Source organism: Tupaia chinensis, unplaced genomic scaffold (genome assembly GCF_000334495.1).
Source record: "Tupaia chinensis unplaced genomic scaffold, TupChi_1.0 Scaffold143247_2, whole genome shotgun sequence".
Lineage (NCBI taxonomy): Eukaryota > Metazoa > Chordata > Mammalia > Scandentia > Tupaiidae > Tupaia > Tupaia belangeri.
The window spans coordinates 527851-541263 of record NW_006203092.1 but is presented as its reverse complement, the minus strand read 5'-3'; the positions used below and the strand labels follow the sequence as shown (position 1 = coordinate 541263).

At 36.6% G+C, this 13413-nt stretch overlaps 1 protein-coding gene across 1 annotated transcript in view; it reads right to left on the bottom strand.

The window, feature by feature from the left end:
* The window catches only part of ZDHHC21 (zDHHC palmitoyltransferase 21), a 61730-nt gene extending 49786 nt beyond the window's left edge, over positions 1–11944 (bottom strand). The window contains exons 1-3 of the mRNA XM_006163838.3: positions 11815–11944; positions 2867–3065; positions 1530–1628 (exon numbers count right to left, since the gene is read on the bottom strand). Coding sequence (XP_006163900.1) covers positions 1530–1628; positions 2867–3020 — 253 coding nt within the window. The 5' untranslated portion in view covers positions 3021–3065; positions 11815–11944. The remainder of the gene's footprint in view (positions 1–1529; positions 1629–2866; positions 3066–11814) is intronic.
* Positions 11945–13413: the final 1469 nt, after the last annotated feature.

The following is a 13413-nucleotide window of genomic DNA, read 5'->3' as shown; positions in this document are numbered from 1 at the left end:
TGATTCCTAAACTTTGCTACACACTGGAATCACCTAGGATTTTTTTAAAAATACTGGTACCTAACTCCAACTTCCGGATACTCTTCTTTTTGAGAGAGAGAGATTTTTGCCTTAGGGCACATGTGCTCACCAGAGATACAGAAGCGAGAAATCATCTCCCAGCACACGGCAATCCCTTCTTCTCCATTTTTCTCTCAGGATTTTGGGCACGCATACACACACACACTTGGCGTGAGTTTTAAACTGCCAGGTCTGGGACTCGAAACATGGTTAACTAGGTGAGAGTTCAGCAATGTAACTATTACACCATCTGCTGGCCCTCCAACTTCCAGATATTCTGATTTAATTAATAAGGAGTATAACCCAGGCACAAGAGTTTTTTTTCTTTTTTGGGAGATATTTTCTATAGGGCATGTATGCAAGATAGAGAGACAGAAAGTGAGAAATCCCCCTCCCCCCTCCAGGGAAGAAGACCACATCACAATCCCTTCTCCTCCATTTTCCTCTTAGGGGGTGCTTTTGGGCATGCACATACACATACCTGGCATGAGTTTAAAGACACTTGGGTCCAGGACTCAATCCATGGTTAGCCACATGGGAGTCTAGCACCTTAACCACTATGCCACTTGCTGGCCCCAGCACCAAGAGTTTTTAAAGCTCCCCAAGAATTCTAATATACAACAAGTAGGGAAACAACTAAATTATCATGAAAAGTACTCCAGTTCTATCAATATAATGTACTACATGGACATATAAAGTCTGCAGTTTATATAGAAAATAAATGAAAATGTGAGACCCAGAAAAAAAGATAAATGAAATTGTGCTATATTTAGTATGTAAGAAAACAAGCAATGTATTTTCAATTCACATTTGCGTTTGGAATTGTTATTATGCAATAGGGTGGTCAAAAATTACTCTTAAACTTGAACAAAAGGTTTTCGAATATTTCACTGAGTTGTTAAAACTTACAGCGACACAGGCAATAATACCCATAATGCTACAAGTATTTATTACAAGTAACACTAAATTGACAGCATTTGAGGTAAGTGGTACTAAAAAGAAAATCTCTTTATTACATGAAAGTATAGTTTTGCAGATAAGTATATATCATTTAACAAATATTTACCAAACATTTAGTTGACAGATTCTTCTCACACAAATAAAACAGCATGAACAAATGAAGGAAACAAAACAAAAACCTATACTCTTAAATATATATATATACACACACACACACACACACACACACGCACACACACGCACACACACACATAAAATGGGAGAAAGGAGACAAGCAAATAAACTGAAAAGGAATGGGGGGATGTGAGGAGATAAAGAGAGGATTTACAATTTTAAATCAAGAAGTCTAGAAAAGAAACACATGAGCAGATTTTCAAGTCTATTCCTATTTTCAAGTTTTATCCCTACTAGATGACACATAAAACTAACATTTTAAATAAAATAAAATACACTAACAAAGACAGTAGTTCTGGTATCAGTCACATTGATAAATCCTAAGAGTACTATACCTCCATGTGGGATCTTAGGGTTCTCAGGGAGTCTTCCCGGATCAGTTATTGAGGCCCTCACTAGGGCAACCAGACAAAATATAGCAATGCCATAGAATACTTCAAAATAAAAAATAAACAATTTAGTTATTTATCCTTCAAAGCATTTGATCAGCAAGCATATTTAAGGCTTGAAGTATACAGTTTAATTAACACCACCAGGAGAAATAAATTTAAAAAGATAAGACAGGAAGATTAAATAACTAATTCATTTTGCTTGACAAATACTACTGCCCAAGAGGATTATCTTAAATGTACTGGTTTTAAATATTATTTCACATAATAACTAATAAAATTGTTATAAATCAGACTTGTTATTAATAGTGCTTCCCTATCAATAATGGTGTAAATTAATAATAAATACTTCATGTACTATATTTGAATCATAGTATAACAGCATTTTTAAAAATATTCAGCAATCCAACATTTTCACTGACTCTAATTGGCTATCTTCAAAATTACTCTGAATTAGTGATGTTAAATTGCTCCTTCTGATAGAACTTAAAATATCTGAGAGTAAAAAATTGGAAACTTCTGAATTTTAAAAGTAAAAAGCAGGAAAAATAACAGTAAAGAAAAACAAATTCAGTCACCATAATTCTACATTTGAAATTAGTAAGAATATAGGTACTTTGTTGTCAGAATAAAAACACATTCTACATATGAAAGGAAACAGTTTGCTCACTCCTGGACTGACTGCATGGTTTAGGCCAGTTTCACTATTTGTGTAACAAAAATTATATTTCCTATAGCTCTTCTGAGGTCAAGTGAAGTAATGCACATAAACTGTGTATGTCATGTACATGTAAAATATGTAACTTTGATTTGATTTCTGTAACTATCAGCAAGCCATCACCAATGGGCTATGCAGAAAATAATTACCCAGCAGTTCTAAATGTTAACAAAACCAACTTCATAATCAATAATTTAATATCATAAAACTCTCATTTCCCAGCAATATGCATCATTTCCATTCTTAAAACTGCTACATTTGCCATTAAGTATAAAACATAAACATTAGAAGTACACACAGACACACACATTTTTACTACTATGTCATCTTTTTCCAAACAAAACGGTTTTCATATATTTTGCAGAGTTAAATAAATAATGAAGATAACAGTTCAGCTAACTGCAAATATATAAAGGCCATTGAAAACATCCATAATTTAGTAATTAACTAAATATTAACAGTACTACTAAACATTAAATATATTACAAAGGTTGATCACAGTGTCACTATGATCACAAAAGGCAAATCTTTAATTACACAAGGAAATAAAGATGTGAAAACTTACTTATTATTAATATGCCTGGAATATGTCCTTCTTCATAGTGAGGAAAGAGGACAATTTTGGGAATTAAAACAATATTGTATAACCAGACAAAAACAATCAAACCCATGCAGCACCAACCATGTGGGTCAACAACAAAGTGAATCCGGAGACCCATTTTACAGTCCTACAACTGCTTGCCAACCCACAAGGAAAGATGAGCCTAAGGAGAGAGGAGAAAGAAAAAAGATTACTAACGTACAAAAATCATCTTACTGAAACAAAGCTGATTTCTGATAATACTCACAGAGTTTTCTTTGCACAACTGAATTTTTTTTTACAATAACCACACTGGAAACAAAGAGAAGTTTCAGGATATTCAAATTTCACCATTCACTTACTAATTTCATTTTCAATTGCTATCAAGTGTTAATTGAAGGTAAAAGACAAGCTTGTTCTTAACCCAGAAATTCCATGTGTATACCCAAGAGAAAGGAACACACATGTCCACCAAAAGTTATGTACAAAAAATCATTAACAGACTGAGGTTCACACAAGTCAAAACAGTAATTAACTTGTGGTAGGAGAAGTGTGCATTAATAGGAAAAGGACCTAACAAACCTTTGAGAGGCTAGAAATGTTCTATATCTTAACCTGGGTGGTACTTCATGGATACACAGATATGTAAACATTAACTGAGATGTATATTTAAGATCTGTGCACTTTAGTTTAACTTGAAGCCATCATAAAATATTTAAGTTTGAAAAATTACAACAGGGAACCAGCAGTTAGCGTAATGGCTATGTCGCTGGACTCCCACGTAGTCGACCGCGGTTCGTGTCCTGGACCCGGTGGCTTAAAACTCACGCCGGGCGCGTGTGCATGTGTGCCCAAGATCCTGAGAGGAGAATGGAGGAGAAGGGATTGCGGCGTGACCATCCCCCCTGGGGGGTGATTTCTCGCTTTCTGTCTCTATGTCTCTGTCTATCTGGCGAGCGCACGCGCCCTACAGTGAAAATCTCTCAAAAAAAAAAAAAATTACAACAAAAAGTAAAAATATTACAAAAAATATTAAAATTCACAGAATGAAGCCCAACTAATCTGATTACATCCACTCAAGAATCCTATTTAAAGAGCTTTTTTCAGTAGTGTTAACAATTATCAACCACTCTTCCAATGAGACACTTAATGAGTTAAGATACTTCTACACATATAGTACTAAAAAAAGTAACTTAAAATATATGCATATTTTAGTAACTATATATTATTAAGCAATAAGTTACTGCATAAGATCTTTTACATAAATTCTAGTATAATAAACAACCAGAAAAATGGTTCCCAAACTTGTAAGCAAACCAGAATCAACTGGAGAGTTTTTTAAAAATACATATTCCCAGATCCTGTTCAGATCTATTGAATCATAACACTTCACAAAGCCTAAAAAACAATGAAATGGTTTTAATATGCACTCCAGGTGTCTGATACAGCTGACTGGTACCTGGGAACCACTGACTCCTGGCACCTCACTAAGAAACGACGAGCCGGTCATTTCCTAGTCAGGGGTTGATACAACAATAAGTAAATCATGGTCTTTGCTTAAATGGTCTAAAGGGAAAAAAAGAGTCATATGGAAGGTTTAATACAGTATGGCAAATTCCAAATTTGTGCACAAATGTCAGAGTGCATTATATGGAGACTAGTTAAATTAGGGTTTGGGCAACACTTCCTATAATAGGTGAAACCCGGGGCCAGCTACTGCTATGGTAGTTAAGACAGCTGGATCCCACACAGCTAACTGTGAGGTTCGAGCCCTGGACCCAGTGGCTTGAAAAACATGCCAGGCACATGTGCATGGGTGCCTAGAATCCTGAGAGGAGAAGCGATTGCAGCATGGCCATTCACCCTGAGGGGTGACTTCCTCCTCACTTTCTCTATCCCTCTCTGTCCCTATCTCTGTCTGGTATATGCACATACCCTACAGCAAAACTAAAAAAAATTGTTTTTTAAAGTGAAACCTGAGTTCAGTATTAAAAGATGAGTAAAAGTCACCCCAGCAAACCAAACTAAACATAATACTGCAGAGTGAAGAGCAGGAAGTACACAAGAATAAAAGTTGTGCGAAGTATTAAAAAATGCCATCACAAATGATAAAATTTTCTAGAAAAATGAGTGGAAATACAGGCTATTTTGTAGTCCCATCTTATCCAAGGGGGATACAGTTCAAGATTTACACTGGATAGTACCAAACCATGTATAGCCTATATACACATACACACAGAAGATAAATTTTAAATGTGCATTAGGCATGGTAGAGAGTAACAATAATAACTAATAAAAAATAGAAAAAGTATAATATATACAATAATAAAAGTTATGTGAATGTGGTTTATCTCTCTCAAAAAAAAAAAATATATATATATGTAGGGACCAGCAGTTAGCGTAATAGCTATGTCGCTGGACTCCCATGTAGTCGACCGCGGTTTGAGTCCCGGACCTGGTGGCTTAAACTCATGCCAGGTGTGTGTGCGTGCATGCCCAAGATCCCGAGAGGAGAATGGAGGAGAAGGGATTGCAGCATGGTCATCCCCATGGGGGTGATTTCTTGCTTTCTGTCTCTCTGTCTTTCTCTGTCTTTCTGGCGAGCGCATGTGCACTATAGCAAAAGCCTCTCAAAAAAGAAAAATATATTTCAATTTTTGCCAGTGGGCACATGTGCTCACCAGAGACAAAGAGACAGAGAGGAAAAGTGAGAAAGCAACCCCCATGAAGGAAGGTCATGCCACAATCTCTTCTTCTCTTCCAATCTCTTCTTTTTCCTTTCGGGGTTTGGGGCATGTACACACACACACACACACACACACACACACACACATGCACACACACCCTGTGTATTTCTTTTTTTTGGGGGGGAGAGGTTTTTGCTATAGGGCATGTGCGCTCGCCAGACAGACAGAGACAGACAGAGAGACAGAAAGCAGGAAATCACCCCCCAGGGGGGATGGTCACGCCGCAATCCCTTCTCCTCCATTCTCCTCTCGGGATCTTGGGCACGTACGCACACGCGCGCGTGAGCTTTAAGCCCCCAGGTCCAGGACGTGAACCGCGGTCAACTACATGGGAGTTCAGTGACATAGCCATTATGCTAACTGCTGGTCCCCCAACCCTGTGTATTTTTCAAGCTTCTGGGTCCAGGGCTCAAACCATGCAGTTGGCCATGTGAAATCCAGCAGCTTTAACAACCATGCCACTGGCTGGCCCTTCAAAATATCTTCTTGTATGGAAGATAACTTTCAAACTGTGGTTGACCAGTTAAATAAAACTACAGAAAATAAAACCACTGATAGGAAGAACTACCATACCAGAAAGAACATAATAATGCCATATTAGAGTGCTAAGACTTCATTCTTGAGCATTGAGAAAGTACTGAAGCAGAGGCTACCATGATGAGATTTGTATTAACACTTAAATTATTGAAGCTCTTGTGTGCAGGATAAAATTAAAGATGGAGGGAACCAGCAGTTAGCGTAATGGCTATGTCGCTGGACTCCCACGTAGTCAACCGCAGTTCGCGTCCCAGACCCGGTGACTTAAAACTCACACCAGGTGCGTGTGCATGCGTGCCCAAGATCCCGAGAGGAGAATGGAGGAGAAGGGACTGTGGTGTGACCATCCTCCCTGGGGGGGCGATTTCTCGCTTTCTGTCTCTATATCTGTCTCTCTCTCTGTCTGCCAAGCACACACGCCCTATAGCGAAAACCTCTCAAAAAAAAAAAAAAAGATGGAGATACTAGGTAGACTAAGAGAATAAAAAAAGCCAAAATTGGTTTAGGAGAAGAGAACAACCAAAGAAATACTGATAAACAGAATCAAACCAGTGAATCTTACTGACTATTAAAGAGTTATAGAAGGAGGAGTCAAGGATGACTCCCAGAGTTTTGTATTATATCCCAGACTACTTCATTCTAAGAAAAATGTATCATAAATTGAAAAGCCTCTGACAACATCCCTCACAGGCCATGCAAATGGTTTACAAAGCTCTAAAGCTACTGAAAGAATGAAAAAAGATTAAGGAATACTTCATTTTTTCTTTTTAATTTTGCCAAAGGTCATATGTGTTCAACAGAGAGAGAGAAATAAAAGTGAGAAAGTGCCCCAGAGGGGGGATGGCAATTCCTCAACCCCTTCTCCAATTTCTTTTGGGGATTTTAGCACATGCACATGTGCCTGGCCTATTTTTTCAAGCTGTCATCCAGGACTCAAACTGTGCAGTCAGCCATGTGGGATCACACCACTTTAACCACCATGCCACTGGCTGACCAAGGACTACCTAATCCTAAAGAAATACTCCTATCCTTTCGATCCTCTCGACATTAGATTAATGGAAAAAAGGTAAGAATTCAAATGCAATACAACCCAAATTGGTACTCGCACATGAATTTTATAATAAATTAGGAATAGTGCCTATGCTTTTTTAAAAAGTAAAGGATAAACTCTTGACCACTTAATTAGAAAATTAAAAGATATCAGTCTCATTAAAGTGAGAAAAGTCAAAAAGTATAAAATGTACTTTTAATTTGCTAAATATTATTATTGTTAAAATGAAAAGAGCTCAAATACAAATGGTAAGTTATTTACACAGCTAAAAAGAGAAATTTTCAAAAGAATGTTAATTTTTTAGTCTTGACAAACATCAAGCACTAAAAGAAATGACAGAAGGCCCTATCTCTGAACATATTCAATATTAACTTTACATACCTTTTTTTAAAAGTTTCAGATCTATTCACGACTAAAAACAGACTATGAATTACAATAATTTGGACAGAATCATTTCAATACTTATTTCTAAATATATTAACATTACTAGAAAAACATATGAGCCAGCAAAACAAGTGGCAGAATTATCAAATATCTGGTCATTTTTTAACTCTATTTTTATTTTCCTCAACCAGAGGATAATACATTTTTCTTAACACTAGAAAAGGTCCCACCTAAAAAATTATATATCATGGTAATTAAAAATATGTCCATTTTCCTTGATATGAACATACACAGATTAAAGATCCAAAAGAACAAACATTCCGAAGGAAAAGTCAGCATAGGTTAGACAAATAAAGTAATGAACAAATAAGATGTGGTTTTTTTTTAAATACCTGACTTGTACAACTTAATGCCACATGATCCTTAAATTGGGTTGTAGAGAACGAAAATGGTGGTCTTCCAAGAGCTCCAAAGCAATTATAACCATATACACGTAACTGGTAGAGTTTCAGATCACCCTACTCAGTTAACGTCTACCAGGTGTGGCTAATAGCTGAACAGCAACTATTACACATCTCTGCAACCACAGGACTGAACACCATGCTGCGGCTCGGTCTTAAGGGCGGTATGCGTAAAATACTTTCATTAATGAGAGATGCCAACATACTAATTTGTAATATTAAATGGTGAGCTCATAATTCAAGCTTTGATGTAACTAGTGGCTATACTGGTGCTTCAACATTTTTAAAGACGGTATCTGGTAACTATGCTGGAGTACAGTGACTAACTTCCTAATGATGTAAATTACTACAGCCCATACTTTTTAAAAGAAATTATAATTTCAGCTCTAATAAACTAGACAGAACAAATGATAGCACCTTTCCTTTTTTGCCTTACCAGGCAACCATATTTCACCACAGATTTTCCTCAAGAAGATGACTCAAGTTAGTGTGGAAAAAAAAAAATGGCAGAAAACTGTAACATCAGAATGCAGATACTTGAAAATCATTAAGATTACTCCAAATAATTAACAAGAAATGTAGCCAAATAGTTATCTCTAAACTTAACAGTTTTATGTGTCTCTCCACCTTGGACAAAATGTTCCATGAATATGAAAAGTATTTCCATAACTCATTCCCTTCCTGTTTGAAATGTCCCTACTATTCTACTCACTCTATTTAAATTCAGCTCAAACTTCAAGGCCAATTTGAATCCCATTCTACATATGAAATTTTTCCTGGCATCTCACGTCACAGTGATTTCCATTTTTCTACAAAGTTTGAATAAAAAGCAAAACTATTAAAAGAAAATAGCAGAAAGTGTTATAATCTTGGAATGAGGAAGGCCTTTATAACTAACCACCATAAGACATGTTTGAGCACATAAAAATTACAAATTCTAAGTCCCCCCAAAAATACCAAAGTTAAAATACAAAGCATCCGTGGAAAGAAACATTACAACACACGAAAGATAATAGGCATACAAAGTAAACACATGAAAAGTCAATTCAGAAATGAAAAAAAAAATAATCAATAGCAAATCGCTACTGATTAGAAAAGATGTAAAATAACTAGGTGTTTTCATTTATTGTAATAAAAAAACTTTTAGAAAGAGAGATGATATCCACTGTTGAGAGGGAATGGGAAAAGGACACTGGTGTGCGTGGAAACAGGTACTATCACCTCGGAAGGGCAATCTGACAGTATCAATCAAATGTGAAGCCTTTTTACCCAGCAGTTTTACTTTTAGCAATACCTACAAAAGTACTCAGAAGATATCCACAAATATTTTGTTGTCAAGAACGTCATGACACATTTTTGTATAGAAACACATAGAAAAATACGTCATGACTTTTCTGATGACCTAACATATGCACATAAGGGTACACAAACGTATAGCACTTTTCATAGTCACAGAAACATGACATGACCTAAATGTCCACGTAGGAGGAGAATGGTTAAATAAATTATAAACATCCACAGTACAGACTATTGCCAAGATACTGTGATTTAAAAAAAAATAATAAAAGGAAAAAAAGAGGCAGATCTATTGATAACTATGTATTTAACTACTCACAACATATTGCTGAGTGAATAAAGCAGTTGGGTAGGCAAAAATCTACATTAAAGAGCGATCTTAAGAATAGCTTTTTTTTCTAGAGGGAAAGGAGAATATAAAAAGATTAATAAGAAGGGATCCAAATGAAGACCTGTATCTAGATACAAACTTTGAGTTATACAAGTGTATGAATTTGTCGAAACTCACCAAATACATACTTAAGATGGTATATTTCACAATACATAAATTTTACCTTAAAAAAAAAAAACTGTGAGCTGATATTGAACTCTAGTTAGGTATATGTATATGGAAGTTTGTAGAGGAGAAGTCTACTGCTATCTGCAATTTACTTTGAAATGGATCAAAAAAAAAAAAAACAATTAAGTGAAGTGATAGATGGATAAAGAGAGTATGTGATAAAGTTCGGTAAATATTAGTTACAGAATCTAGGGATGAGTGCTCAAATGTTACACTGTAAAATCTTTTCAATGCTTCTGTTTGCAATTTTTCAAAATTGAAGTTACAGGAGAGTAGTTAAGTTATAGAATACCTTATAGCATTTTTTGTAAGAAAAAATATCATAGGACACGGTCAGCCAGTAGTGTGGTAGTTAAGGTACTTGGATCCCACAAGGCCAACTGAACAGGTTAGAGTCTTAAAAACACAATGGGTTCATGTGTGCGCATGCCCCAAATCCCAAGAGAATGGAGAAGGGATGACCACCCCTCTGGGGTGTGCTTTCTTACCGCCCCAACCCTCCCCAGCAAGAGCATGTACCCTACAGCAAATACAGCAAAAGGGGTGTGTGTGTGTGTGTGTGTGTGTGTGTGTGTGCGTGCGTGTAGGTGGGTATCATAGGGCCAGCCTGTGGGCCTGGTTGTTAAGGCAGCTGGATCCCACATGGCCAACCACACGATTCAAGTTCTGAACCTAGGAGCCGCACGAACATGTCAGGGGCATATGTGTGCATGTCCAAAATCCTGAAAGGAGGAGAGAGCACAGCAGCCTGGTCATGCCTATGGGGTATGCAATCTCTCTTCCCTTTTCTATCTCTCTCCAGCAAGCACATGTACCCTACCCTCTCTCTCCAGCAAGCATATGTACCCTCTGGCAAATTAAAAAAAAAAAAAAAAAAAAAACTAAGTAATATTTATTTATGTATAAAAAAGGCTGAAAGGCTGAAAGAAAAGATACCTGGCACCAGCAGATGGTGTAATGGTTACATCACTGAACTTCCACATAGCATACTGCAGTTCAAGTCCTGGACCTGTCAGCTTAAAACTAGAGTCATGTGCATGCATGCCCAAAATCCTGAGAGGAGATTGGAGAAGACAGGAATGCGCTGTGGTCACCCCTCAGGGGTGATTTCTTGCTTTCTGTCTCTCTGGAGAGCACATGAGCTCAATTACAAAAATCTCTCTCTAAAAAAAAGAAAAAAAAACACATACCAACAAAACTATTAACAGTGGCTAGTACTGGGAAGACAGAAAAGGGTAGTGAGAAGGAAGACTTTCATGTTTTATGTATGTATTTATGTGTTCTTCTATTAATAAACATAGTATCTTTTTAAACCTTTCCAATCAACTGAACAACAGAGATAGCCCAGGAGATACCAACAACTTTATAAACAAAATGTTTAAGTATTAAATATTCCTTGCTTCATCCTACATGTTATCTGTATATAAGGGCTTTCAAAACTGGTATTTTCGGAGCCGGCAGGTGGCATGGTGGATAAGGGTGCTGGACTCCCACATGGCCGACCACGGTTCAAGTCTCGGACCTGGTGGCTTGCTTTTTCTCTCTCTCTCTCTCTCTCTCTCTCTCTCTCTGTCTTTCTGGTCAAATTAAAAAATAAAATGAATGAATAAATAAAATTAAATAAATAATTTAAAAAGAAAACTGGTATTTTCTAAAATGCAGTGTAGAAGGATCAGCTGTCAAATCACATAAGATTTACAAAGTTATTTACAGATTATTTTTCTCTATAGAAAGTCATATAAGAAAATATGTTTAAAAATTTAATATGAAATCTTTTTAACAAATATAAAGTAGCTACATTTGCTGAAGAACATTAAGTGCATATAAACATTAAGACTGCAAGGATATTACCCATATAATTCAGAAACATTCCCATGTAAAATCAAAAGCAAACTTACCACTTGCAAATTCACTGAGATGTGCTATACTTTTTCTGATACTTGCATTTAGAGGTTTTCCCTTGATTCATTCTTTTTTAAAAAATAACATGCCACCAAATGGATCTCTCCCCAATAATAATTCTTCATGAGAACCTGTTAATGGTATAACAAATAATTATTTCTCACAAAGATGAAAACTATAAGCAGCTAAATATTCTAGCTATGAGAATGCCAATTACAAAAGTTTTAAATTCATGTATAAGATGATTCACTTCCACCTGATTTGCTGCTTTCATATCCCATTAACCCTCCACCTATGAATTTTATTTTGATTACTATTACACATGAAAGTTCTCTCTTTTGAAACCACCCAACTCCCATAAAATCAAATAGACATTAGGTGTTCAGTATTTGGGTTTCATCAAATTCCTTGACCACAAATCACAATAGAGCAACAGAATATGAAGTCACTAATGTGACAGAATGCAGTGTAATCTCTATCAAGATGTGAGGCTAGATCTAATCACAATTGATAAAAAGAAAGTAAAGACAAGGGATTGTAGTGTGGACATTCCCCCTGTGGGTGTAATTTCTCATTTTCTCTCTCTCCCTCTCTCTCTCTATCTTTCACTAGAGAGCACATTTGCCTTATAGCAAACTAGAAAAAAAAAAAAAACTAATAAAGAAAAGAAAAGAAAAAGAAAAAGAAAGTAATGAGTTAAAAGAGCTTAAATTAAAACGTTCGAAGAAAGTTACCTCCTGTAATGAAACCAACTGTGGCTGGACCTCACACAGTCAACTGTATAGTTTGAGTCCTGGACCTAAGTCAGCCATAAAAGTAGTTTCTACAGTTCAAGCTTAAAAAAAGAGTACTGCTATAACATTGCTATATAACATATACCAATTCACTATTTTGTTAGTTCAATCAATATTTACTAATTACTTACTATGGTTTGGTGTAGGGTATAGATTAAAAAGAGCCCTATCCTCAACAAACTGGCAAAGAGACACAATCAATACCATGTAAGACAAGCTAAAATAGAGGGCAAGGGGGCAAGAATGCATCTCATATATTAAGAGTATTGGCTGATGGAGCTTTTTTCAGTTATTTGAATGTTTATGTGTCCACTAAGTTGCCTTGCAAAATGTGTTTCTTTTTTTTCTTTTTGTTGTTGTTGTTGTTGTTGGAGAGGGTTTTGCTATAGGGTGCGTGCCCTCATTGGAAAGACAGAGAGAGACAGAAAGTAAGAAATCACCTCCCGGGGGGGATGGCCACGCCACAATCCCTTCTCCTCTCGGGATCTTGGGCACTCACGCACACGCACCTAGAGTGAGTTTAAGCCACCAGGTCCAGGAACCGAACCACAGCGGACTACGTGGGAGTCCAGAGACATAGCATTACCATAACTGCTGGTCTCCAAAACGTGTTTCTTATGGTCAATTGCCTTCAGGAAAAGATCCTCAGAGACTGAAGCTGTGCATTAACTAGATGAAGAGTGAAGGTTCTGACCATGGAAGCACAACAAGCGAAGGTATAAAAGCAGGCAGAGGCAATCCAAGCAGATTGAAAGGACTACAATCACTGCATATTGAAGAATGGGATGAGAAATGCCAACG